Source organism: Panicum hallii, chromosome 9 (genome assembly GCF_002211085.1).
Source record: "Panicum hallii strain FIL2 chromosome 9, PHallii_v3.1, whole genome shotgun sequence".
NCBI lineage: Eukaryota > Viridiplantae > Streptophyta > Magnoliopsida > Poales > Poaceae > Panicum > Panicum hallii.
The window spans coordinates 62969420-62994596 of NC_038050.1; the positions used below are offsets into that span (position 1 = coordinate 62969420).

General features: G+C 46.2%; 3 protein-coding genes across 4 annotated transcripts; 2 read left to right on the forward strand and 1 right to left on the reverse strand.

The window, feature by feature from the left end:
• The first annotated feature begins 1742 nt into the window (after nt 1-1742).
• Nucleotides 1743-7937, forward strand: LOC112874326 (COP1-interacting protein 7-like). Of its 2 annotated transcripts, XM_025937594.1 has the most exons (11): nt 1874-2060; nt 2451-2605; nt 2942-3127; nt 3200-3311; nt 3408-3441; nt 4171-4205; nt 4300-4334; nt 4414-4566; nt 4804-7253; nt 7529-7609; nt 7686-7937. In XM_025937594.1, the coding sequence occupies exons 2-11, from the start codon at nt 2535-2537 to the stop codon at nt 7751-7753; spliced, it is 3225 nt and encodes a 1074-aa protein (XP_025793379.1). In that variant the 5' UTR covers nt 1874-2060; nt 2451-2534; the 3' UTR covers nt 7754-7937. The 2 variants fall into 2 exon arrangements, with proteins under 2 accessions (XP_025793381.1, XP_025793379.1); XM_025937596.1 differs by lacking the exons at nt 7529-7609; nt 7686-7937 and having other exon boundaries at nt 1743-2060; nt 4804-6628; nt 6720-7155.
• A 17-nt stretch (nt 7938-7954) lies between these two features.
• Nucleotides 7955-11177, reverse strand: LOC112874328 (2,3-bisphosphoglycerate-independent phosphoglycerate mutase-like). The gene is made up of 9 exons (XM_025937597.1): nt 10841-11177; nt 10617-10744; nt 10299-10449; nt 9974-10177; nt 9242-9666; nt 8941-9133; nt 8740-8835; nt 8416-8571; nt 7955-8323 (listed from the first exon to the last, which is right to left on the reverse strand). The coding sequence occupies exons 1-9, from the start codon at nt 11012-11014 to the stop codon at nt 8159-8161; spliced, it is 1692 nt and encodes a 563-aa protein (XP_025793382.1). The 5' UTR covers nt 11015-11177; the 3' UTR covers nt 7955-8158.
• An 8269-nt stretch (nt 11178-19446) lies between these two features.
• Nucleotides 19447-24885, forward strand: LOC112876862 (probable galacturonosyltransferase 7). The gene is made up of 9 exons (XM_025941043.1): nt 19447-19926; nt 20168-20196; nt 20283-20390; nt 21438-21525; nt 21912-22015; nt 22198-22487; nt 22809-23166; nt 23255-23797; nt 24025-24885. Exons 1-9 carry the CDS (start codon nt 19809-19811, stop codon nt 24307-24309), a joined length of 1923 nt encoding a protein of 640 aa, XP_025796828.1. The 5' UTR covers nt 19447-19808; the 3' UTR covers nt 24310-24885.
• Nucleotides 24886-25177: the final 292 nt, after the last annotated feature.

Sequence of the window (25177 nt, forward strand, 5' to 3'; positions counted from 1 at the left end):
AGCTCCTCCACCGTTGCAGGAGAATCCCGTTCCGGCCGGCAGCCTGAACAGGACACGCTGCTGCCTGCTGCTATCCTTCAAAACGGAACCCATGCTCATGCCATATTAGCGCTTTCTGAACCCGATTGCGCCTAACCCCTAGACGAGTCGATGCGCGCCGCGCAACGCACAGCCCAGCGACAGAGGATCGGACGGTCGCTGCAAGCCTGCAACAGGGGTCCCTCCCCCCGCGATTATTGCGGCCTGAGGAGTGTTTGACCTCGTGCCCCCGCCGCCGCCGGTTCAGCCGTTCAGGGCACGTTACGCGTCCATGCAGTCGTCGTCACATCTCTCAGGTAACGAGGGAAACAAATGGGATACGTGTAGAATCGAATTTAGATAATATTTTTTTATCATATTTTAACTACGGATGCGAATTTAGATATTCTGAATACGAATGCAAAAAGGATATCTCGAATTCGAATATTTTCTCGATATACAGGACAACACTTAGCTATTTTTTATTGATAGTTTTAGAATATAAAATCATCAATATAACAAAAATAGCTAGCTTATTTATCAACAAATACTTTAATAAATAAATATATAAAAATATTAGAAATAAAAATATATTTTCAATAAATATATAAACATTTTTAATTAATATATAATGAAAAATTATAAAAGTAATTTCACCCATAAATAAATAAAACAAGAATATTTACGAGGAAACTTAATCTTCTTATAATTTTATTATAAAAATTAATAATATTGGTTATAAAAAATAAATATAATTTTTTAAATAGTTCTACACAAAATGGACACAGGTACCGTCAGATATTGAATACGGACGTGGAATCAGATAAAATTTTTTAATAAACATCGGATTCAAATGTACCTATTTTACTGCCACATTAAATTTGAATATGGATGTGGATATCCATATTAATATTTAATCGGATACTAATATCGGATATTTCGGATACCTTTTCACATGCAACGGAGACACGGGTGAGCGGGCCCCGCCCAGGACAGCTTAACCGCACCGCAGATGGCACAGCACGGTCCGCGCACCCGCACGGACCAAGGAGTTTACGACCCGAGCTGTCTTCCTGATTTCCGCCGGAGATGCGGGAGGGGGCGGCGAGAGGCGTGGTGTTCTCCAGGCCCCGGCGGCACGTGGGCACCAGGCAGAGCACGGAGGCGCCGCGCCCGCGCGCGGGGGACCGGGCCCGCCGGGGGCACTTGTCCGCTTGGCGACTGGCGATGGAGGGAGGCCGGGACTGAGAGGGGAGGGAGGGAGCGTGTCGTGGCGCCGGATCGCCGGGCGGCGCCCGGCGGCCGGGCGCGTACCGTTACGGAAGGCGACGGCGCCAGCAGTGCCCCTCCAGTCCACCGGTCCGACAAATCGAGGGCTCGTCTGCCTTTACCAACCCGAGGCAGACGGGACCGCGCGGTGCGTGCCCGTGCTAGATCCTTCTCCAGCGGGATGGGGTAAGCCGTTGATCGGTGTGACAGTGCGAGCACTGGATCGGCGCTGTGGACCGTGGACGTGTGGCGTCCTACCTCTCGCTTGACTGCATGGCTCAAGCCTAAATCTGCCTTGTCCTGGATTACGTCAAATTTCGAACACACTCACCAGCCAATAATTAATCCGGTACTCCAAACTCCATGAATGCTTCTAATCCCCCTGGAGGGCAATTCGGTCCATGCGCCGCACGGGACGGGACGCCTCCCCACCGACCGACGGCCCCCGTCCATCCCACCGCGTTCAAACCCCAGGGCGCACTCCACGGAACGGAGCGCACGAAACACCACGCCAGTGGCAGGACAGTAAATACGCGCGAACCACAGTGTCACATCCCCACCCCACCCCTCCGCCATTTAAACCCGGGCTTCCCCACTTGTCCCTTTTCCTCGCGTCCATTTCCGCCCATCACTCCCCTCCCCGGCTCCCCCGCTCTGCTACGCTGCCGCTCCGCAGCGAAAAGGGCACCACGGAATTCCCGACTAGCATTTCGAATTCTCGATCCGGACCGCGGCGCCGCCGGACCGGACGCTGGAAGCGGGCGCTCGATCCGGTGAGGCGCTCGTCTGCTGCGATTTTTTTCATGTGTTTTTTTCTTCTCGGGGGTGTTTTGATGCGGTTTCCGGTAGCTTGCTTCCGCTCCAAGCGTTGGGTGGGTCGGCGAGCGGCCGCTGTCGCCGGATCCGCTTACTGTCGGCTAGAGGCATGCGTATCGTGGCGTATTGCGGCTGGATCTCGGGGGGCTTTGGGTTTTGGATTCGTGGCTTATTCAATCCCTTGGGTGTAGAAAGTGGCTGGTACAGATCTGATACTTGGAGCATATAGGGTTTTATGTTCTGGTACAATCGCCGTCTGGGGGTTTGGCTTTGGCATTTCAATCGATTCATCTTGAACACGTTTCCTCGGATTGCTGAGGTTTATCTGTCCTTCCTGTTGTTTGCAGGGGGCTTTGAAGTGGATGAGGAATTGGCTGTGTTTGCATGAGTTGTAGTGTTGAAAGCGGCAACCACTCACGGTTGTGAGCAAAATGGACGGGAAAGTTGCTAGCAACGTGGAGCTCGATTCTACTGTCTTCCAAGTATCCTCGCCTGACAACAGGTGAACACAGGCTGGAATATATTGGTCGCACCCGCACATTTATGCAACGCTTGATCACTGTTTCTCCAACATTTGCTTTTAGGCCCCTGTTTGCAATGCAGTTCTTAAGAATTTTCAAAAGGTGTCCGGTTCCTGTAATGCTCCAGCATTACATATACTCTTAAAGTCTTTCCCACAACAGAGTTTCGCATATCTTAGAAGTAATTGTGCTTCAGTTTTTGTAGTTACATCTTGTCAAGTACAAAACTGTTTATCTTTGTTGTTATGCTGGGCTATTATGATTAACAATTGGGTATAAAGCATAATTCTGTCTCTTGTGAAATGTCTCATGTATAGGTATGAGGCAATTGCTTGCAGTAAGGGGAATACAGAACTGATAGCATCTGGTCCTTTCGATCAGTTAGTTCTGCACCTGGAAGATGCCAAAAAATTCCAATCTCGTTCATCAAGTGGCACTTTTAAACTGTTATTGGCTGGTGATGGAAAAGGGTCTTCCTGGTTTACGAAATCGACGATACAGAGGTATTTACAGCCTTTCTAGTTTCTTATATTTCTTTCAGTTGTAAGTGTGACTAAATTGAGCTGCACTACCAGATTCTTGCATATCATTAATTCATCTGATACCTCAAAATCGGTCAATGGAGTTTTAGACGAGATGTCCCAGCTGGAGGAAACTAGAAAGTTTCATCAATCGCTCTATATTAAGGTATGACCTGTTTGCCAGAACAAAGTATTTCGGCTAATTTCACTTGAACATTTGAATGCACATGGCATTAACAATAGAAGTGCATTTGTTTTGCAGGAGCAACAAAATGTTACTAGTGGTGCTTTGACAGGTAAACAAACATCTGGTTCTTCTACTGTTATTTGCTATTTGAAGACCATCACAACTTTTTTTAATGAATAACAGATATGAATACATTATGACCCCCTCATTGTTTTGAGTCACTGAAGTGACCAGCTGCAGTTGCTTTAGGTTTATCTTACCATTTACGTGTTTTGGGGTTGTGGGCTTCAATTTTCATTTGCATGCAATTATACTTGTAATTGATCTTAGCAGTGGTGAATCATGTCGTGCGCTGGTTGCTAATTTATTATAGATGATCAATCCTCCAAACATTATGCCCATGAATTACTTGCTTATCACCAAAGAAATAGTTATCAGCTGTAAGTTCTGAGAATAATTCGTCCGAACAGATGCTTTGACTTTAGTTGATTACCTTTAATTCCAAAGTGCTCATCTAGTCTTGATGGGTACATTTCATGCTTCTCTCAAGTATTGTACACTGGCAAAACTATCCGCAGGACACTCAAAAAAGACTTATCGCAGGTTCAGCTACCTTTCTTCAAATATTGTATCAAGGTTCATTTGCATTTTTCATATTTAAACAAATCGTGTATATCTGGCTATCTGCAAGTGCACCCAAAACCATTGGAAATATATAAGCAGTAAAACTGGTAGAGTAGCTGTTTTAAATGATCTAGTGATATTTATTCCTGGTACCAGACATGACAGCCTTGTATTGGCAGTGTCCTCAGTTTGGTATGGTATTCTGTTTTTGCAGGAGGCTTGTTTGGTACTGGCGCCATAGCACAACAGGTAATTTTGCACTGCTGCAAGGCTTTAATTTTATGTTGTTGTACTCTTTCTTGATCCATCTGCTTACATTTCATTTTTAAACATCCACTTTTAGGGAAATGTTGGGCCGAATTCGTCGGAGACTACAAAGTAAATTCCTTTCTGTTTGCCTGCTACTTTACTTCGCTACCTCTTTTGGTTGACACTTTTTAATGGTAAAATATGCTAGGAATGAATTGCTTCGAGCAGTGGATTTGAGGTTGACCGCACTGAAGGAAGAGATCTTGGTCTTATTGAATCAAGCAGTTGGTTCCAATTTGTCGACAAGAGAAATCTCTGATTTATCTGCTTTTGTTCAGCGATTTGGAACATCAGAGTTTAGGTATGTTAAAATAGCATTGTACGCTACATGGTCATTCGATCTTATAAAACCAGAGGGTACAAATATTGCTAGTTAGCTACATTGGTGTCTTCTATTCATTCATCATTAGCTGACAAACGTGGTCACTTGGAATTAGTTTGCCTTGGCATTTATATGCTCTGTCCTATCCTTAGAGCTGTCTTATTGTTTAGTTGAGTTGAGACAAGAAATTAACTGTTGGTCCTTCTCATTTGCTAGTTGGTTGATGCGGTGTATGTTGTTGATTGCGGAGTGTCAACCCTCTGAGCTCCCTGTACAGCAGGATTCTACAGCTGAGAAAATTGACAAGGGTGAGAATGCACATAAAACTCGTGATATCATCCCTCGGACCAATCTTCAGAGGCCTATTGCCAACAATGTTTCTCCAGCAAAGCTTGCACAAATTGAGCGTGAAAGCTCGACAGAAACTGACGATTCCTCTGAGTCCAGTGACGAAGTTGAGGCTGTTGTTGAAAGGAGCCGACCTCTTGTAAGATCTGCTTCTCCTAGAAGATCCGCTTCTCCAATGCGGAGGGTTCAAATTGGGAGATCAGGATCACGTAGGTCAACGGCAATTGCCATCAAGAGCCTCAGTTACTTCCCTCCCAGTCAGAGAATTCCTTTAGATAAAGATGATGAAAGTAGTAACTGCAATGGTGAAACTGACCAGCCACCAAGGAAATCTGATAATAACGTTAGAAGGATGAGTGTGCAGGATGCAATTAACCTTTTTGAGAGCAAGCAGAAGGATCAGAATCCAGATTCTCAAAATAAGAAAGCTGGTTTGTTTGCTACTAAGTCTGTCCTGAGAAGGTGGAGTGCAGGAATGGGTGATTCTTTGAATGACAAGTCAGAAGAAAGAATCTCAGATTCAACATCTGAAAGTAAGTCAAACAACATGTCTTACGAAGAGAAGGATGGACCCGAACCAGATAAAGCACCAAAGAATTTTGTTACATCTGAGGTCGAAGGTTTAACCTCCCATGCTGATTCTCATGACATCAGAGTGTCAGAAACGGAGAACATGGTTTCTAATAATATTTGTGCAGAACAAACAAAGTCGGGACCTGAGGAAAGTAGTGACCGGGCAATGGCCTCAGCTGAGTGGAACCGCCAGAAGGAAGCTGAGCTTAATCAGATGTTATTGAAAATGATGGAGGTCTTGCCTGGAAAGTTTGCAGGTGCTAATGCAATTGCTGCTGGCCTCGATTCCACCAATCAGAAGAAAGGTGTTACTCAGGGTCAGCATAAAGAGAAGCGAGACACAAAGATTACAGCTGAGAAAGGCAAAAGGCGGCCTACAAAGGAGGCGAGCTCCAAGCCCTTGAAGGATACTGTTGGGCAGAAGAAATCGGCACTGACCCCCAAAACTGGCACTGTAACAGAGAAACGCATTTCACCAGTTCCACAAAAGGCACGTCGAAATTCTTCACCTCCGGTCCTACCCAAAGAAGTTGCTTCAAAGACACCAGTCAGAAAAAGCTCACCAAAACCATCACCATCACCTGCACCTGCGCCTACTACACGTAGTTCATGGTCAGGTGGTTCTTTGACTAAAGCAACTACAACGCAAAAAACTAAAAGCTCTCCTGGGATGGCTTCGACGTCTACACCAACTAGCCGAAGGAGGACTCCGACAACACATCCGTTGTCTCAGCCAGCTTCAAAAGTGGAAAGAACCATTCAACCAGTGAAGAACAAGAAGGAAACTGTGTCTGCTACGAAGCCAGCTATAAAGGGACAAGAAGAGAAGAAGCCAAAAACAGCAGCAAAGACAAGTAGAATAACTAAAGTTTCACCTTCGTCAGAAGAAAAATCAAGTATAACAACGAAAGAAAGCTTGCATAAGGTTTCAAAGAAAAGCAGTGTTGTACCACTGGAGTCCAAACCCTTGAAGAAAGCCACTGGGATTAGTCAAAGTATTGGTTCTGGTACAGTTAAGAAAAAGGTGCCCCAAGTTGATGACTCCTCAAAAGATAGTGGAAGTGTTAACCAAGCTGAAGATAAGGAGCAATCTCCTCTGACAACCGAGCCAACTACTAAGGTACTGGAGGCTGATCTTGCTCAACCAGCACATGATGTTGATGAAAATTTAGAAATTTCGCTCGATAATGACTTGAATATTGAAAAAACAGAGAAACCGGCCTCGAGTTTAACTGCCACAGAAATGGGCTCCAGTGACCAGGTTGAGCCCTCTACCAATGATGCAGATGAGGCCATACAAACTCCAGACGAGGACATGGGCATCTCATCAGCTGCCTGGGTAGAAGTAGAGCATGAAGAACAAGAAGTCACTGACCCGAGTGAAAATGTAGTGGCTGAGGATGTGGCTTCCCCAGGAATTGCACCATTGCCATCATCAAGCCCAAGAGTCCGTCATTCCTTGTCACAAATGCTGCAAGCAGATAGCAATGAACCAGAAATTATTGAGTGGGGAAATGCTGAAAACCCACCCGCAATAGTTTTTCAAAAGGATTCTCCAAAAGGATTCAAGAGGCTTCTAAAGTTTGCTCGGAAAAATAAGGGAGACAACAATGCTAATGGCTGGGCAAGCCCATCGGTAGTTTCTGAAGGAGAAGATGAACTAGAAGAATCAAGAGGCACTAGTGATGGTGCAAATTCGAGCCGGAGAACTTTTGATGGTTCAAAGACTAATAGCATCTTATCAGGTATCTTTACTAACCATGTTCTAAAGGATGGTCATGTATCCAGTCTAAATACTGATATAATTAGTGTTTGGTGTAGGGCCTTTTAGTAGTTACATCCAAGTTTGAAAAATTATTATGCGGTCTTATCTTATACTGTCACGGTGTAGATATGTTATGTGAGGGCCTTCTGAGTGTTTCTGAAATAGGACAGCATGTCATCTTTCTATGCTTGATCAAGTTAGTTCACATTCTTATGCTTCAAGGCTATTCATATATCTGGACCTATTCTTTTTCAGCTCAATCAACCATTGGCAGCTTCAACTCTATAAACTCAGATAAGCAACGGGAGAGGCCTGGAGCTGCCCCATCAACAAAAGGTTAGTTTTCATCAGATAATGTACCATGCCTTCTAATTACGCCATTTCTAATCCATCTGTCACCTCGTACGTCCAGCATCAAGGTCGTTCTTCTCCCTCTCAAACTTCCGGAGCAGCAGATCGAATGAGTCGAAGCTTCGATAGCATATATGCCTTTTGCCCTGCAGATACATGGATAGTTTTATCCCAACTCCGTTCAGGAGGCCTAATAGATGTAAAAAGAGAATGGTTTGCGATTTGATTGTTGGGACGGAGCCAGCTTGCCATGTTGGGCTCTGGTCGCCTGCCATTTGATATAGCTTCCGCCTATGAGTCGTCATACTTCTCAGTTTCTCACGTCTTGGCTTGTTATGTGGCCATACGGTTGCAATTTTATTGTCGACCAAAACAGGAAGCGCGTACATGATACATCTCTCAAGGGACTGTCAACTATACAGATCAGGGACAGACTGACGCTTGAATACATCACGACATGCCTTGACGCCACACTCGCAAGCGATGGCAGATGAAATATTGAGATTGGGAGCTAGCTGCAAAAGACTGGACCCATCACTTGTCCACGACTTCGATGAGTGTTGGCTCATAATGTTCAGGAGCCTCAAACCCATGAAGGTTCATGACGGTCGCCGCAACATTAGCGAGGCCGGCGTTTGGGAGGTCCGTCCGTAACCTGACCCCAGGGGCAAGCCCAGGTCCGCCTATGGCGATTGGAACCTGCAGACGGTTTCAGAGACTCGGTTAAGAGCACACTGACAGGCTAGCACATAAGGATCAACGTGTCTCGAGACTTTGTGCGGTGCACTTACCGGATTCAGCGTGTGTGAAGTAAGGGTCTGGACCTTCCCATCCTTGTCACGGAGTGGTTTTCCAGATTTATCTCTCTTCGCCATGTCCTCGGCGTTGCCATGGTCGGCGGTGAGTACGAAGATGCCACCCACTTGCTCAATGGCATCGAGGATGATCTACAAGATAGAATTTGCATTGCAGTCTCGTAAGCACCAAATTCAAAAGTGGACACTGAAAATTTTATGCGCAAGAGTGAAAGACTAGGATGATCTACAACAGGATAGCAATCACTATAGAATCTTAGGAAAATAGGGAGGGGGGTTGCAGAGATGATGTGCATGTACCTTAACAGCCTCATCAGCTGCCTTGCATCCAACTATAGTTGCTTCAATGTCTCCTGTATGGCCAACCATATCTCCATTTGCAATGTTGACCCTTACCTACAAGATGTCCTTATCAGTGTTTGAACTCCCTACCTTAATTATCCATTACTTTTGTGTTCAGTGTTCTAAGCCAATTTTTTGAGATCTTAACCCATGACCTACCTGATCAAATTTTCGGCTCAGGATGGCATCCCTTGCCTTCTGTGCAATTTCCAAGGCCTTCATTTTCGGCTGAACATTGAAGGGGATGCCGATGTCGCTAGGAATTTCTTCATATTTCTCCAAACTTGGGTTGAAGTAACCAGATCGATTTCCATTCCAGAAAAAGGTGACATGACCAAACTTGACTGTCTCACTGCAATATTTTTACAAAAGAAAAGATATGAGCAAGCAATGCACAAGTCATGTAACATTCAGTCTTTCAGATCAAAGACTTCTCACAAGACAAAGCGCAACAATTTACCTGCAAGCGTAGGTGCGAACGCCATTACGGGCTAAGTATTCTCCAGATGTCCTCTCTATCTCTGGGGGAGCAACAAGATAATGGCTCGGAAGTTTTAGCTCGCCGTCGTACTGAAGCATACCAGCATAACGTATCTTGGGGAACCTGACTCGATCAAATTTGTCAAAGTTCTCATACTCCAATGCCTTTGCAAGCATCACCATCCGGTCCGCTCTGAAATTGAACGTCACCACAGCATCTCCATCCTGTATCGGGCCGACCGGTTTTCCGCTTTCATCAACTATAACGAAGGGGGGTAGGTACTGGTCGTTGGCCTTTGGATCCTCCCTGAGCTTTTTCACAGCCTCTAGAGCGTTCTTGAACTTGTGTGGGGCTTCGCCAAGGACATGCGCGTCCCAACCCCGCTTCACGACCTGCCAGTCATTCTGCAAAAGAAGACGGTACTTCATTGGTGTCACGAATTAACAAGTGTAGAGTAGCAGGGCTACACTGATTTTTCAGAACTGATTTCTGGCAAATATGTGGCAGCGGTTCTCATATTCTGTAGATTGTTTCTTCTAGGTGAATTCAATCCTGTTATAATAATGAAAACTAAAATTCTCAAAAAACTGGATACAAGGTTCAGCAACTGATCACACGTTCTTCTCTATGCTCAGAGTGACGATAACCCACCGTTTACTTCTAGCTTACACAACGATCCAAATCGAAACACCTGACAAACAGTAGCAGTACCTCATAACGATCCATTGTGACGTACATCCTGCCTCCTCCCGACGCGACTCTGGCATCAACGCCCTTCTCCCGCAGCCTCGCGAGGTCCTCCTCCAGCATCTCCACGAACCTGACGCTGCTGCCGTCCAGCACGTCGCGGCCATCCGTCAGGACGTGGACGCGTATCCTCTTCGCCCCGTGCTCGCTAGCCCCTTTCAGGAGCAGCTGCAAGAGCACCCCAAAAAAAAAAACACGGCGGCAGACGGTAACCGTCAGCTATCTGTCGCGACCAGTTTGGGGACGTCTGGAACCTGTCAGCAGGAGCAAGCGGTAGCGGCAACGTAACCTGCAGCTGGTCGAACCTCGAGTGCACGCCGCCGTCGCTGAGCAGGCCGATGAGGTGCAGGGTGCCGTCGTCGAAGGACTGCCGGATGTACTTGAAGCCCTCCCCCTCGTATATCTTCCCGGAGGCGAGCGCCAGATCCACCAGCTTTGCCCTGCGGCGTCGTGGACGTCAGCTGATCGCCGGTCGTTTACTGATCCGGCGTCAAATTTTTTTGCTCGGATCGATTGGCTTTCGAATGACCATGGCGGCCGCTGGGTATGGCGGCTGCCGGGTGATCGCAAGTTGAATGAAACCGGAGAGCAGAGAGCGTTTGTTTACCCCTGGGCGTATATCTGGCCCGCCCCGAGCGCGTTGTGGCCGACCTCGCTGTTCCCCATGTCGTCATCCGTTGGTAGCCCCACCGCCGTGCCGTGCGCCTTGATGAGCCTCCACCTCGCCGGAGCCGCCTGGCATGGCATCACACCACGCGAGCAGAGTTCATCAGCGAACGGCCGCGATCGCAGGTGACACGCTACTAGGTAGTGACTAGTAGAGCGTACTACCTTCTTGAGGGCGTCGAGCGTGGGCGTGTCGGCGGCGTGGATGCAGTTGAAGGGGTCGGGCGGCGCCTCGCCCCAGCCGTCCAGCACCACCACGCCCACCAATGTCCCCTTGGCCAGCCGCGGGTGCGCCGCCAGCTCCCACGGCTTCCCCTCCGCCGGCGGCCTCGTCGCCATGCGATGCGGTCGGCCTTCGAGAGGCAATCAGGTCACACGGCGGATGGGTGAGCGGAAACGATCGGAAGTTTGTCTGGGCTCTGGCGTCTATTCGGTGCTGGCTCGATCGCTCGTCGGGTTTTTGGAGGTGGTGGCCGTGACCCGGCCGGCTTTCTTTGCTCTGGAAGGGTCTCGGCGGGAACCGAAGTGGCAGCCAGGGAGGTGCACAGGTGTAAAGCCCTTTTAATTTTCTCGCGAGGAGCCAGCGCGCCCGCCTTGTGGAACTGCTGACGGTGCGACAGCGACACATGGTCGCGCCTCGTGTACGCCCTCGTCGCTCATCGGGGTCGGGTGGTCTACTATGCGTTATCCACGAGTACGCGTGACCCGAGCCGATTTGAAAGTTTGCTTCGCCGGGGACGGTGATGTGTTAGTTGCGTGCGACCGCATCCGTACAACTTGTGTGTTCTTTTTTCTTAGGGTCTGTCCAGTGTCCAGTCGTTTCGAGGACCGACCGAACGGATCCTGTCTCCATGCCAGACACTAGCTGGGCCGCGACGGTTGGACGGGGCCCATAAGAAAAGGATGGAAGGCAGGCCGTCAATTGGACCACGGGCGCGCTCAACGGGCCGCGGGCGCGCAAAATCCTACGGCCCGGCGGCAGATTTTCAGTCCAGGTCCCCTTTTCTCCGGCCGTGCCGATGATTGCAGAAGCTCGTGGCTCCACTCCACGCAGTTGCATAATGCATCATCGCTTTGCCAGTGGGCGAGTGCGATGCGCACTACCGTGTAAACGAAGCAGGTAGTATTATCGATTTCCCCGGTGGCTGGTACAGCCATCCATCTTGGGCAACAAAGACCATCTGCAACCAAGTCTACAACTCCCCTCGCATTTGCATCTCGCGCGCTGGCGCGCACACAACAAGGTCTCAGCCGACTTGAACGAATTCGATCGTGTGATCCTCCACCGTATCCGTCTATCATAATTCATATCCTAGTAGGCTGCTTTATTTCCCTTTCCCCGCGTGGTTCCCACGGCGCGATACATCGAGTGAGTGGCGGCGCACATGCCCGCCCATGAGATGTCAGGCGAGCGAGCGCGCACACGAAGCGAACATGAGGATATCCGTCGGCATTCCCCTCCCCTCGGCCCGAACTGCCTATGCTCGTTCCCGCCCTCTCCCAAGTCCCCAGCCGTGGATGAATCTATTAATTAATAATAAAGGAGTGTTAAAACAAACCACCATCTTAAAATTTCCACGTTAGTTTAAAAAAGAGAAGAATTTACACCATGGATTTTATGAAGATCTAATAGTCTAGATTTATCCTTAGAAATTCTCACGTTAATCTAAAAAGAGAAAGATTTACACCATCGGATTTTATAAAGATCTAACAATCTAGATTTATCCAAAAAATCCATATCAACTATGCCTAATAATACATATATAAATCCAAATTTTAAAATAAAGAAAATCAATATACCGAAAATAGAAAGTTAAATTGTTAATTAAAATCTTCCGTGCAAGCATACAAGAGCGGAGTGCACTCATGTGGGATGTTGGCCACGGTACTTCGGATGCAAATCAAGCCAAAACCAATCACCAACTCACTACCACCCATGGTTTGGACGAGGAGGGGACAAGATACATATAGAGACAATTAAGCGATGGTGATGGAAAACCGGGGGCTGTTGCTGGACGAGCGTTCGCTGCTACCCGTAGCAGCGACTGCAGCAGGACACTGGTTTCTTTTCTTTCTTCTTTTCATCATCTTCTTCCCTGCGTCTCTAGCAGCCGGCTCCGCCCGCGCAGCCCGCTGCCCCTTCTGCCGCCGCCCACCGTGCCATCCAACCCTTCCAAGCTAACTGCTACCATCGCTCGCCCTCGCTGCCGGCCACGCCCACCGGGGGTTATCCACCACTCGGCCGATGGCGTCATCGCAGCTGATCTCGCTACCCACAACCCGCAACCACCGCCGGTGGCAGCCATCCCTTCTAAGTCCACCGGTCATGGAACCTCCAAACCTGAAAACCTCAAATCCATACTCCTAATTCTTCCTCCACCCCCACCCCCGCCGGCCTCCACCACTGGACGGCGAGTCGTTGCTGACCGTTCCGCCCACCTCTCGCCACGGCCGCCTTCATCCCCGCCCTCCTCTCCCCCGAATCCTGAGCATTGGCCTCACGCCGCGTGTGACGGCGTTCGCTGGCAGTGATTGCAACGAATGTTCGCTATTTGTGGAAAACTAGTTGTCATGCTCCAGGCTCTCAGCACATCCAATGGTCCATTACAGTATATTCAACTCACTGAATCGTGTAGCAACAGGATGCTCATCTCACTGAATCGTGTAGCATTCGGCCAAATTAGCACTTAGCAACTCATGCTCATGTATTCAGCAATATAATTAGCAATTAGTGTTATGGGAATACAGGTGCCGAAACTCAAAAGCAATGTTCAGTAAGCAAATCATATCCACGTATTCGGCAATTAGCACTTCGATATCAATTAATTGCATGCATTTGTGAACAAGTGAGACTGTCGCAGGCATAGCAATTAGTATCATTTTGCAGCAGCATTCGATCAATCGTCTTAAGCTGCAGAGTTGAAGAACCCGACGAGCTTGGCAGTACAGAATCATGTGCGGGGAAACCTAACTAGAAGAGTCCAAGTTTCGACGCGCCAAGTTTCGACGGTAGAGCAAGCTTAATTTTTTTAAGGGAAACCTAACTAGAAGAGTCCACATCAAATTAAAAAAGAGTCAATATCCAATTTAGGCTAAAGCTACCGCATGACAAAAGAACCTGGCTTGGTTTACCACATGTATTAAAATATTCCATATTCCATAACGTGTGTGTGTATATAACTTGGAAAGGGACCGGTCAAGAAAATAAGACATAAAATATTATCTACAAAGAGAACCTCTAATCAGTAATAGATACATTCTCTACATATTTAGATTACTGCCTACATTGTCCTCCAGTAAAATGTCATCTCAAACATATAATTTTCGTAAATGGGAATGTATAATCAGACATTGTTAAAAAATATAACAGCAAGGCATCAAATTAGTGTTCTATATGCTATGCAAGAATTAAAGCTTACGTATCAGATTTAACAGAGTAGTATATTAAAGTACAACAATGGAAACCCGAGACATACGGCTAGTGCTAAGCCGTCATTTAAGAAAAATATTGTACGGCAAACAAATAAACACACTACATATAATTAGAATAATATACGCTGCTTCTCCCTAAGGTATTTTATAAATAATATTAACCCTCCTCAAAGATGCCAAGAAAGGCATCAGCACCGTGCCAATTGAAACTTTACCTGACTTATTAAGTCGATAGCCTACGATACACAACAAATAATTCCAACAGTAACTGCTGTTGCTCCTCTTCGCTCAGAAAAAAGAAATCTCTAACGCACAATCTAAACTCAGCAACTGAGTTGTATCCATAGTGAACTTCTCCATTAGAGGCATCGAACGCGAAACACATTAATTGATTTTAAATGTGTGTTCGTCTTGGCTTAGAAAAAAATTGCAAGCTCTGACGGACAATCTAAACTCGGTAGCAAAGTCGAACTCCAGAGGAAACTTCTCCTAGGTGCATCGGACACGAATTACACTAATCGATTTCAAATGTGTGGACGAAGAAAATGGCAGAAGGAGAAATTGGCAAAAATAGATGGAGAAAATGTTAGTGAAGAAAAGAGTTAGAGACAACAGTAAAAACATGCCTCGAACTATCCATTGCTGAAATAACGCAACTCTGAAATGAGAAAATTTATGTAATTAGAAGGTCGAAAGACTAAAATGTACATTAACCAAAGTGTGAAAAAATATAAATGGATTGGGCTAAATAAAAAATAATATATATATATTAATATAGCATATATATATAAGTTTTGCAACGACAGGTGAAAATAAATAAATAAAATAGTTTTTGACCAAAGTCAAAACGAAAGCCCCAACCTATTTCTTAATATAACTTTTTATTTAATCCATACCTATTTTTAGTTCACTCGTACGAGAAGTCAGATCTAAATCTGTTGGATGCTACTTAGATGCTACAACAACTAGGACAACAAGGCTAGAGATCCTTTCACTAAATAATAATCAAATTATCGTAAGGCACAAATCGAAGTCCAACATCTAAGATACAAGCTGTAGGCTTCAACAACATCACTAACACATATATAAATATATTTAATAACTACATATAAAAAAATTGAAAAAAGATAAATACGTATTCAAGGTGATCCTATATTACTATTAATCATCAAACTTAGATATTACCTGCTATAATATGCACCCATGTTCAAGGTGACCAAATATTCAATTTCAATCCTCAAATTTAGATATTGCAAGTTAAAAAAATATACCAACGATATATGGAATAAAGCAAATTAAAAATCGATGATTGATATGAATGCCTATACATAGAAAGCTGCGGGTAGTATTCAACGAGAGCGAACTAGAGGTAAATAAAATATCGAATACATCTCTTCAATTAGAGTAAAAAACAAAAGAAAATGTAAAAAAACTAGCTAGTTGAAAGGAAGGTTCGGATCTGCAGAGCGGAGACGTTCCTTGTGATGATCGTAAGGTGCCTGCCGTACTTTGCGTGTCCCGTCTCCCAACAGCAGCCCGGTTGCATTCTTTTATTGTTTATTAGAAAACGAGTAGAAGAACCCTCGACCTTCAAGTGCCCGTTCCATGCCCAAACTATCATAGCGAAAATGATGCTTGCATTGTATCCCAAGAAAGAGACAGAATGGGAGCCGCAACTGGATTAGCATTTTGCTTTGCTGTTTTTGAGTTGTCGAAATTGTATAGCAGAATGATGCCCAGCTCTTCTGCTGCGTATTGGAGAAAAATAACAGCAGCCAACGTAAGAACGAAATGACGCCTGCAACAAGCGCTTACTTTTCCTTGCTCCCTTTTGACCCCTCTCCGTCGCTCGCCTTTGGACGCTACGCACGCCAGTCCCGGCTGCAGTCGTGCGCCTCGGGAGCTGGGAAAGCGTGCCGGCTCCCGTGCTCTGCTCTGCCCTGCCCCATTTCGCATCCAGAGGCTGCCGCTGCCAACACCCTGCAGCGGCAGCGCGTCATGGGCGCCGGGCCAATCCGTGGCCTCGTTTTGTTCAAACCGAGCAGAAGTTTGCTCGGTTCCTGGGGTTAATCAGCGGGTATCATAGGATAAGCAGCGCGTAAGCACGCTCTCAGAGCACAGCAATCCTTGCCTTGCTCGCGGGACCAGCGCCGGCCCCGGGCCTCTCGGGCAGCTCGACCTCACGTGCGGAGCACACGCACGCGGCCCTAGGCATACGCCGCGTACTCCGTTGCCGCTCCCGATGTTCGCGCTGTCGCACGCAGCGAGAATTATCAGGCAGCCACCAGCCCGCCACAGCACGCGCCTACGATTGCTCCGTCCCCGACACGTGCCGCGCTGCTACTGGCTGCGCCCACGCGTCGCGGGATCCCAGCTGTCTCTCCGACCCTGAGCAGCTCCATGTGCTGCTGGTTGCATCCACCGACTCGGCCCATTGTTCAGGGGTGCCGACTCGTGGCCGAACGGATGCGATTCCGAGCTCCGAACGATCATCCCATCCACCGGAACTCCGTGCAGCCGGCGCGGAGACGGGACGTGGTTTCTCGGCGGGCGGAACCGCCGGCGGGGACGAGCAGGCTACTCACACGCGCGGTGTGCTTGTGCTTTCCGGGGGTCACGCTGCGGCGCCCGCGCTTCCCGTACGTGGACCGCCTCCGGCTCCGGGGCCCGGTGGCGCAGGCATGCAGCCAGGCACGGCGGGGGGCAGCAGCGTCCTGGTTGGTTGGTTGCCCCGCGGTGGGGGCGGAAGGAATCGGAGATGGGTGGATCCGTGGGGGGCGTGGGCGTGGGGCAGCGGCGCCGAGCAGTTTCGTGTCATTTTCGACGGGAAACCGTGTCTGTCCTCGTCGTCGTTGCGCAGGCGCGCGGAGCACGGCGGTTCGGGAGCCAACGGCTACTGGCGGGCGGAGAGGAGGGAGCCCGTGGTACGGGGGCGCACGGATTTGTGCCCGCAAAAGTCACAGGTCTGGGGATCTACGTGCCTAGGTACCCCCTCCCGGGTACAATGATGGCTCTGCTGTTCTGTTTCGACATTTCAGTGTCAGCAGTGAGCGGTCAGCACTTTGGGGGCGTTTTCGTACATGCCAAAACCATTCCCAGGAATGACGAATTTGCTTGGGATGCCGATACCCAAAACGGATCATGGGAATGCTGTGGTTGAAGGTATTTGCGTTGAAAGTGAGGAGGATGGTGGAGTTATAAATAGATATCAATCTTGACCTGTAGACTGTAGTATAGTTTAGGTAAAGCGATGGTATGGCTGATTGTTTTACTTTTACCCAGGTAAAGGGAAGTTCTCGACAGACGACAGTAACGGAACACTTCAAACATGTCAAGGGAAGCGAGAGACAGAATCGAACCCGCTCACCATCCAGAACCAAATCTTCCCTGCACAATCAGACATGGGAAGCCGCACTAGCACTAGGCAACGCGGAAAGTGACAGCAAGTGAAGCACAGGGAGCCTGCTCTAATCGTCGTCCTCGGCTTATCTGTCATCTTTCCGTGGATGATCTCTCCAGCTTAGGTGCGCCAACAGAAGAAGCTCGAATTCTCGAATCTTTGCAGTTATTATACCAGCGACGAAGAAGAAAAAGAACTCAAATCTCCATACAAAGGGATGGCACCAATAGAATGTAGCATTTTTAAGAGTCGTCCTTATATTATTACTCGACACACGGTTGCTTGTGATAATGGGGGTGGTAGCATTTCTGGTGCTTTACAGAAAGCAGCAATGACCTTGCCCTTTTGTTTTCTTGGCGCCTGCATCAAAAGCAAGAAAAAGAAGAAAATAATGCAAATGGGTTCTTTCCTGGCAGCACAAGTATTTGCGGGTATACAATAGGAAAAAAAACATTCTTCTTTTTGAAAAGGCAGAATACACACGCATATTTTACTGGATTCACCTCACATCATACCATGTTGCTTGGCAAGGAGAAAAGGTGACAAAATCGTCGGCCAAGATGTATCTGTAAAGATCTAGTCTAGCTGAGGCATTTATGGTGGTGTTGAGCGCAGTGAATCTACTATTCTAGGCTGGACATGCATCTGGAAATTCTATGAGCAGGGAAGGGAGGTGAAGATCCATCGTCACCTCCTCTGGCTTTTACTCGGCTGTGTTCCGGGCACGCCAGTTTAGCCCGGAAAAGCAGCAGCACAATCAGGCCCCGCGACGCGCCAGAGCAGCAGGAAATTATTGTCCGGTCAAGCCTAGTGAACGTTGCGGTTATGAGTAGCATGCTGGCATCCGATTGGAAGAAAATAAATTAGCCCGTCGCTGTCACGAGATTTAAACGGGTCGGTGGTGTGGCGAGGCCATCAGAAGGGCCTGCAGCGGCGGTGAGGGGCGACCTGATCCTCTGCGCCTGCGTCGTGGATGGCTTCCGTTTTTATGGACGTCCAATTCTTCGGAGTGTGGATCGACTTAGCTCCATCTTTAAAGATGCTTCCGTTTTTATGTTCGAAATTGCTGGACGAGTTGAATAGTTGATGGTCGAGCTATGGAGGTAGGACAGTAAGGGAATAGTAGGAGAAAGATTTGTCGTTATGGCAATTTTCATCTCAAAACTATGGAAAATATGGGATCGTCTAGTTATCCTCGTGTTTCTCAAGCGAAATCGTGTGAATCATGTAAATTTAATCCTGAAACAAATGATGTTCTGTGATTAATTTAGGTGGAACATTTGGAAGGCGCACAATCGTCATATCTTCGACAATAAGCTCATAACAGCTTCACAAATCACCAGTGATGAAGGACAATATCACTCAAAGAAAAAGGATTTTTGGAATGCTAGCGAAAAAGACTTCCTGTAGCGCTTTTTATTTTATTTTATTTTTGTGCTCCTGGGTTAGGCTGATGAGCTTTTCAGTATGAGCTGGCTGTGCGTGTTGAGCTTAGCGAGTCGATATCCATGACTGAACTCTTGTTTGAACCTCTTTTACTCTTTGAAAAAAAAAGAATCTGTCGTGTCTATACAACATGTTCCAAAACACACACAAAAAAGATAAATTGTGACAAACATTCACCCTTTCATCCACCTGCAACTCATGTTATGATTCTGAGTTACGACCAAGTAATTATCAGTGCTGAAACGAACCCTTCTCGCAGGTTCCATAAAGATGAGCGGCCGCAGCATATCCGCGTCGTCCCCACCACCGCTGATCCCATAATTCGCGAGTCGGCAGCTGGAGTTCATAAATTAACCAGCAAAGCAAATCCAAATGCGTGAACCGTGCAGTCTTGTACCCAAAGCACGGGAAGAAAGAGGCAACAAAATTGAAACCCAAAAGCGAAAACAAGAAGAGAGACGAATTCCGCAAAAACGTTTTATTCCTTCACACCCCCCGCACACATACACACACTCATCCCTTCCCTTCCTTCCCTTCCCCCGTCGCCTGCCTCCAATCTTCCCTCCTCCCTTCGACGCTCTCCCCTTGCTTCTCGCGCACACTAACCAATCCGAGCACCCGACGCCGCGGCCCCCGATCGAATCCACCGGAGCCGCGCGCCCGGGACCGGCCCGCGCCATTGCCCGAATCGTTAGGGCGTTCGTCCGTCCGCACGCGCTGCTGCCTCCCCACCCCCGCGCGCGTGGCGGTGGCGTTGGCGGCATGTATGATCGCTAGAGGGGGAGGAGGAGGAGGCGCCGGCGGCGGGGATTAGGGCGGCAGCGGTGCTGGTGCCGGGAGGACGACGAGGAGCCGATGAAGGCGACGGCGCCGCCGGCGAAGCGGCGGAGGGGCCCGCGGCTGGCGGTGCTGGCGCTCGTCTTCTGCTCGCTGCTCGTGCCGATCGCCTTCCTCTTCAACCGCTTCCCCGCCGGTGAGTCGCCCGCCTTGTCACCCCCACGCCGCGACCCCGCGCCCGAGGAGGCCCCGGATTCGGGGAATGCGGGCAGCGGCGCGGATCGGATCGGCGCCGTGCCCCGCGGATCTATTCCGGGGAGCGCTGTTCCGCCTGCTGTCGTCTAGCGTGGCGTATTTGCGATTTTGTTGTTGTGCTGTTCTGTTTGTTGGGATTATTTCGAGGTTCGGGTTCTGATTGGTTCGATCGTCTTGTGCAGTGTATGTGACGGATGAGCGCCCCCAGCAGGTAACTGCATTTTTGCTCATAAAACAATATATGTAAAATTCATCTGTTCTCATGGATGTGTTCCACTCCGATTGTGTGTAATGTAGGAGATTGACTTGCCTTCATTCGATCGCATGGTGTTCGAAAGTGGTGGCTCTGTAAATGAAATAAGGTCAGACAGTGCTGGTGTTACTGAAGTTAATGCAGAGGCACAGGTTAGTGCTTTTGTAATCTTCTGTCTTGTCATGATATCGATTATATTTTTCTCAACTATATGCATCTTAGTGCTAGCTTGGTAGATGTTGACATGATCATGCAACTAGCACCAGTGGAACTAAAACCAAGATATTTTCTAAGACGACAATGCCAGTTATGATAATGTATCTCAAATGCCAAATTTCAGCTTTGAACTGCATTTTGACATATATTGGTTGGACCAAATGTCCGTAATAAGTACCTTTAGGTCTACAAAGTTAACCAACGAGAGCTCGAGTTGGGCACACATTCTGTCTGTTCTCTCATATTACTTAAAGCAACTCTGCAGCTCAGCGAATCTGATGATGCAACTTAGGTAGCAGTCCACTTACAGAAAAAAAAAGAATATGTGCCGTTTAGTGGTGGCTATTACTCCATTTTCTTGCACCTCCTAACATGTGTCGTGTGCTGGTTGTCAGCAGTGTTGAACCATCGTATGTGCCATTAAAAAAGGTGGTTCAGGGTTATATTGTGTTTCCATCAAATTGATTTTCACTTATTCTTTCTAAATTCTGAAGGTAATCATAGCTAAACATACGTGCATACCTCTCAGATAAATTTTGGGGGAAAAGCAGCAGGTTTTCTGTAGCGTATATATGGCTGTTACTGGAGGCAAGCACATTCAAGTTGGAGAGTGTAAAATTTTAGTCAGTTTCAAGATATTTTTGGGCATTAAAAACCAGTTTTTGTGCTTGTTGGGTCTTCGCTGAGTTGTGGATTGAAATTGCATACAAAAACAATTTGGGTGTGTGTGCTTGGGTGTGCGTTCAGATACTACAACTTCTGTTCCAGATCTGAGGAATAAAAAAACAGTTAGAAACAGTCAGAAACAATCTTACAGAAACATATATTTAATATATCCTCTGCCCCAGTCTCATTTTCATGATCACGGAAAAAAGTATAAATCTAAATTAGTAAATACATTATTTTCCATTTTAGTAAATAGTGGTTACATTTCGTAACATCTCCCAGATTTATATTGAAATCCCACTCTTCTTGCTTTTCAGGATTCATCCGACAAGATTTCTGGGAGCAGTAAGGACTCGCACAATGTTATTGATGGTGACTCTTCCAGCATCAGCACTAAACCAAAAGGTATATGTTGGTACAGCAGAACATCACCAAATGAAGTTTATTTGAAACTATGTGAATCCAACATTCAATGCATGCAGAAAATGTAACCTTAGTATATACAAATAAAAAATGATGTAGAAACAATGATTTGGGCTGTGTGTACTTTGTAGGATTAGTTGGTCTTTGACTCTACTTTGTTTCAATATTTCAGTATGTATTTTGTACTTGTTGCAATATTCACACTCATGTATGCAACAGTACTATACACTTCACCACAAATAAGTTAAGGTAAATCATTAATTTTGAAACGAATGTCTGTCTTTACCTAGGATATAATGATCATTATGCATAAATGGTGTTTTACCTTTTGGCATGTGTGCTGACGCAACAGTTGGCTCTGTATGCAGTTCTCCCCCCTCCAAAAATTGAACAACCCGTTCTTCCCCCTCCAAAAGTTGAACACCCAAAACCAGAAGTGAAGCCGGTACCACTTCCAGTTCAACAAGCAGAAGTATGGATGCCTCTCAGCTTGTTAATTTTTTTATCGAATTATTGTGAAGCTGAAGTTCACTTCGTCGTCAATCTGTAATTCTGTACTCTTGCTTCCGCTAACCTTAGCCAGACTGCAATGTGGCTGTTTTTGAATGTGAAGTGTATTGATACATTATTTGTTTAAACATGTATTGCTTCCAGGGTGACCGAGTGAAGCCTCGCAGAGTTCAAAATGCTGACGAAGTGGAAAAGGCTAAGGCTTGTCAACTTGAATTTGGGAGTTACTGTCTCTGGTCCATAGAACACAAAGAAGTTATGAGAGATGCCGTTGTGAAAAGGCTGAAAGATCAGCTATTTGTAGCCCGATCTTACTACCCAAGCATTGCAAAACTTAAAGGAAAAGAGGCACTGACTCGTGAGTTGAAGCAAAATATTCAAGAACATGAGAGGGTTCTCAGTGAATCCATTGTTGATGCTGACCTACCATCCTTGTGAGTATTTAGCATTTGTGCCTATTTTTCACGTCTTCACTATATTTCACGGTTGATCTTGTCAACTGCATCTGTTACCATTTTCTTACCCATGCATTACATATGGTTCTCTTGTAGACAAAATTTGTCTGAATATCCTATTTTCCATATGTACTCCAGTATTCTACTTTCAAGATGTTCTTTTAGCTGTACATGTTTTGTAAGTGTAATTTTAAATTCACACCCTTAGGGCTTGTTCGATTATCCAAACGATGTAAAATTTTTCCATCATAGGGCTGTGCTGATTTTAGCATCTGAGTAATTCTTGACATGTTCTTTCAGTATAAAAAAGAAGATAGAGAGGATGGACCAGTCAATAGCAAGAGCCAAATCATGCACTGTGGATTGTAACAATGTCGACAGAAAGCTTCGTCAAATTCTTCATATGACAGAGGATGAAGCTCATTTTCATATGAAACAGAGTGCATACCTATACAATCTTGGTGTTCACACCATGCCCAAAAGTCATCATTGCCTTAATATGAGGTTGACAGTAGAATATTTTAGATCCACGCCATTGGATCCAGATGACTCTCCTGCCCATAGGTTCAACATTCCAGAGCATAGGCACTATGTTATATTATCTAAAAATGTTCTTGCAGCCTCTGTTGTCATCAACTCAACTGTTAGTAGCTGTGAGGTATGCAGAAATTTTTTCTTTATCCTTTAAAACTGTTTAGTGCATCTTCTGGGTTCGGTGTTGCTGACATCTCCTTTGCCTTTTGCAGGATACTGAAAATGTAGTCTTTCATGTACTAACCGATGCTCAAAATTTCTATGCCATGAAGCACTGGTTTGCAAGAAACTCCTACAGGGAATCAGTTGTCGATGTCATAAACTATGAACAGATTATTTTTGATAATTTCCCTGAGTTTGGAACTCAGCTGTTGTATTTGCCTGAGGAATTTCGTGTCTTCATCAGTAGTCTTGAGCGGCCTACTGAAAAGAGTAGAATGGAGTATTTATCAGTGTTCAGCCATTCACATTTCTTTATTCCGGAAATATTCAAAGATTTAAAGAAGGTAATTGTCTTGGACGATGATGTGGTTGTTCAACGTGATCTCTCTTTCTTGTGGAATCTTGATATGGGAGATAAGGTCAATGGTGCTGTCAGATTTTGTGGTTTGAAACTTGGCCAATTGAGGAACCTTCTGGGTAGGACAATGTATGATCCACAGTCATGTGCATGGATGTCTGGGGTGAATGTGATTGATTTGGACAAATGGAGGGAGCATAATGTTACAGGGAATTACCTGCAACTCCTGAGAAAGGTTGGTTTCTTTCCAATCAAACCCTTGTTTGAATTCAGTTGCTTTCTTCCATAATATGTAAATAAAATGTTTGCTGAGTACCATTAAATCGTGACCTATCTATCATAATTAAGAGTTCTCGAGTTCTTTTTAATTAATTTTGGCCTCAGCTTCTGGAAAATATGACTTGTTCCCATGAAATCGTATAAACTTATCAACTAATATCTTTTTTCACTCTATTTTTATAGTTTGGAAACAATGATGATGAGGCCTCAGTGCGAGCTGCAGCTTTGCCTATAAGTTTGTTGTCCTTTCAGCATCTTCTATATCCACTTGATGAGAGATTGACTTTATCTGGACTGGGATATGACTATGGTATTAAAGAAGAAGTTGCCCAGAGTTCCACATCATTGCATTACAATGGAAATATGAAACCTTGGCTTGAGTTGGGTATACCAGATTATAGGAAGTACTGGAAAAGGTTTCTTACACGAGACGAGAGATTCATGGATGAGTGCAATGTGAGTCCATAGTGCACTTAAACTTGGGAGCCGGAACGTTTTTGACAGTAGATTTTTGGTCTACTGCTGTACTATATACTAAGAGGACGAACACTTCCATTGAGAAAAGACCTGGGAAGCAGTCACTACCCATCAATTTTGACAGAGTAGATCCAGCACCATCTGTTCATTGAATTAGTGAGCTCGATGGATGGTTTTTTCTGCAGTTAGAGGAGTTAGTCTTAAGTTCGAAGGATAATGCAGTAGACGACGATGGTGATGTGGTGGTGAGGCTCCAGGTAAGAGGGAGCATCACACAACATCTAGATTACGAGACAGGAAGGATCGATGGTGGATTGTGGCGCCTCAATTGAAATTGGTGCCTTCCGCCTCATCGATGCAGGTTAATTCTTTTCTTCGTTGATTTTTTTGACCCCTCCATGCTTTGTCCTTCTGTCAATAAGGACATACACAGGTTAAGATTAAAATTCTTTGTTCTTAGTTGTTGCACATTGATTGTTCTACCATTATTATGTTGATGCAAAGTATATTATGATGTCAGAGACTCATCAGTTACAAAAAACGAGATTGACCCCTGTTCTGTTTGGATGTCTTATGAGCACTCTTGCTCATTCTCATGCCCCAGCAAATTTGTATTCCGTTTCATATGTTGTGATGTTTCGTGACTCGGTGTAACTGTCCAAATCTGTGATTTTCTTTATGTGATCCAACTGGGTTGAGCGTTAACGAATGTTAAACGTCGGTGATAGCACACTACACTACTCGCCACCGGAGCGAGTGCACTGGGGTCAATGCATGTATGCCAACAGTTTAACATTGCTCTAGCACTACTGAATCCGATAGTTTCCCTACGGTATTTTTCTTTCCCTAGGAAATTTTA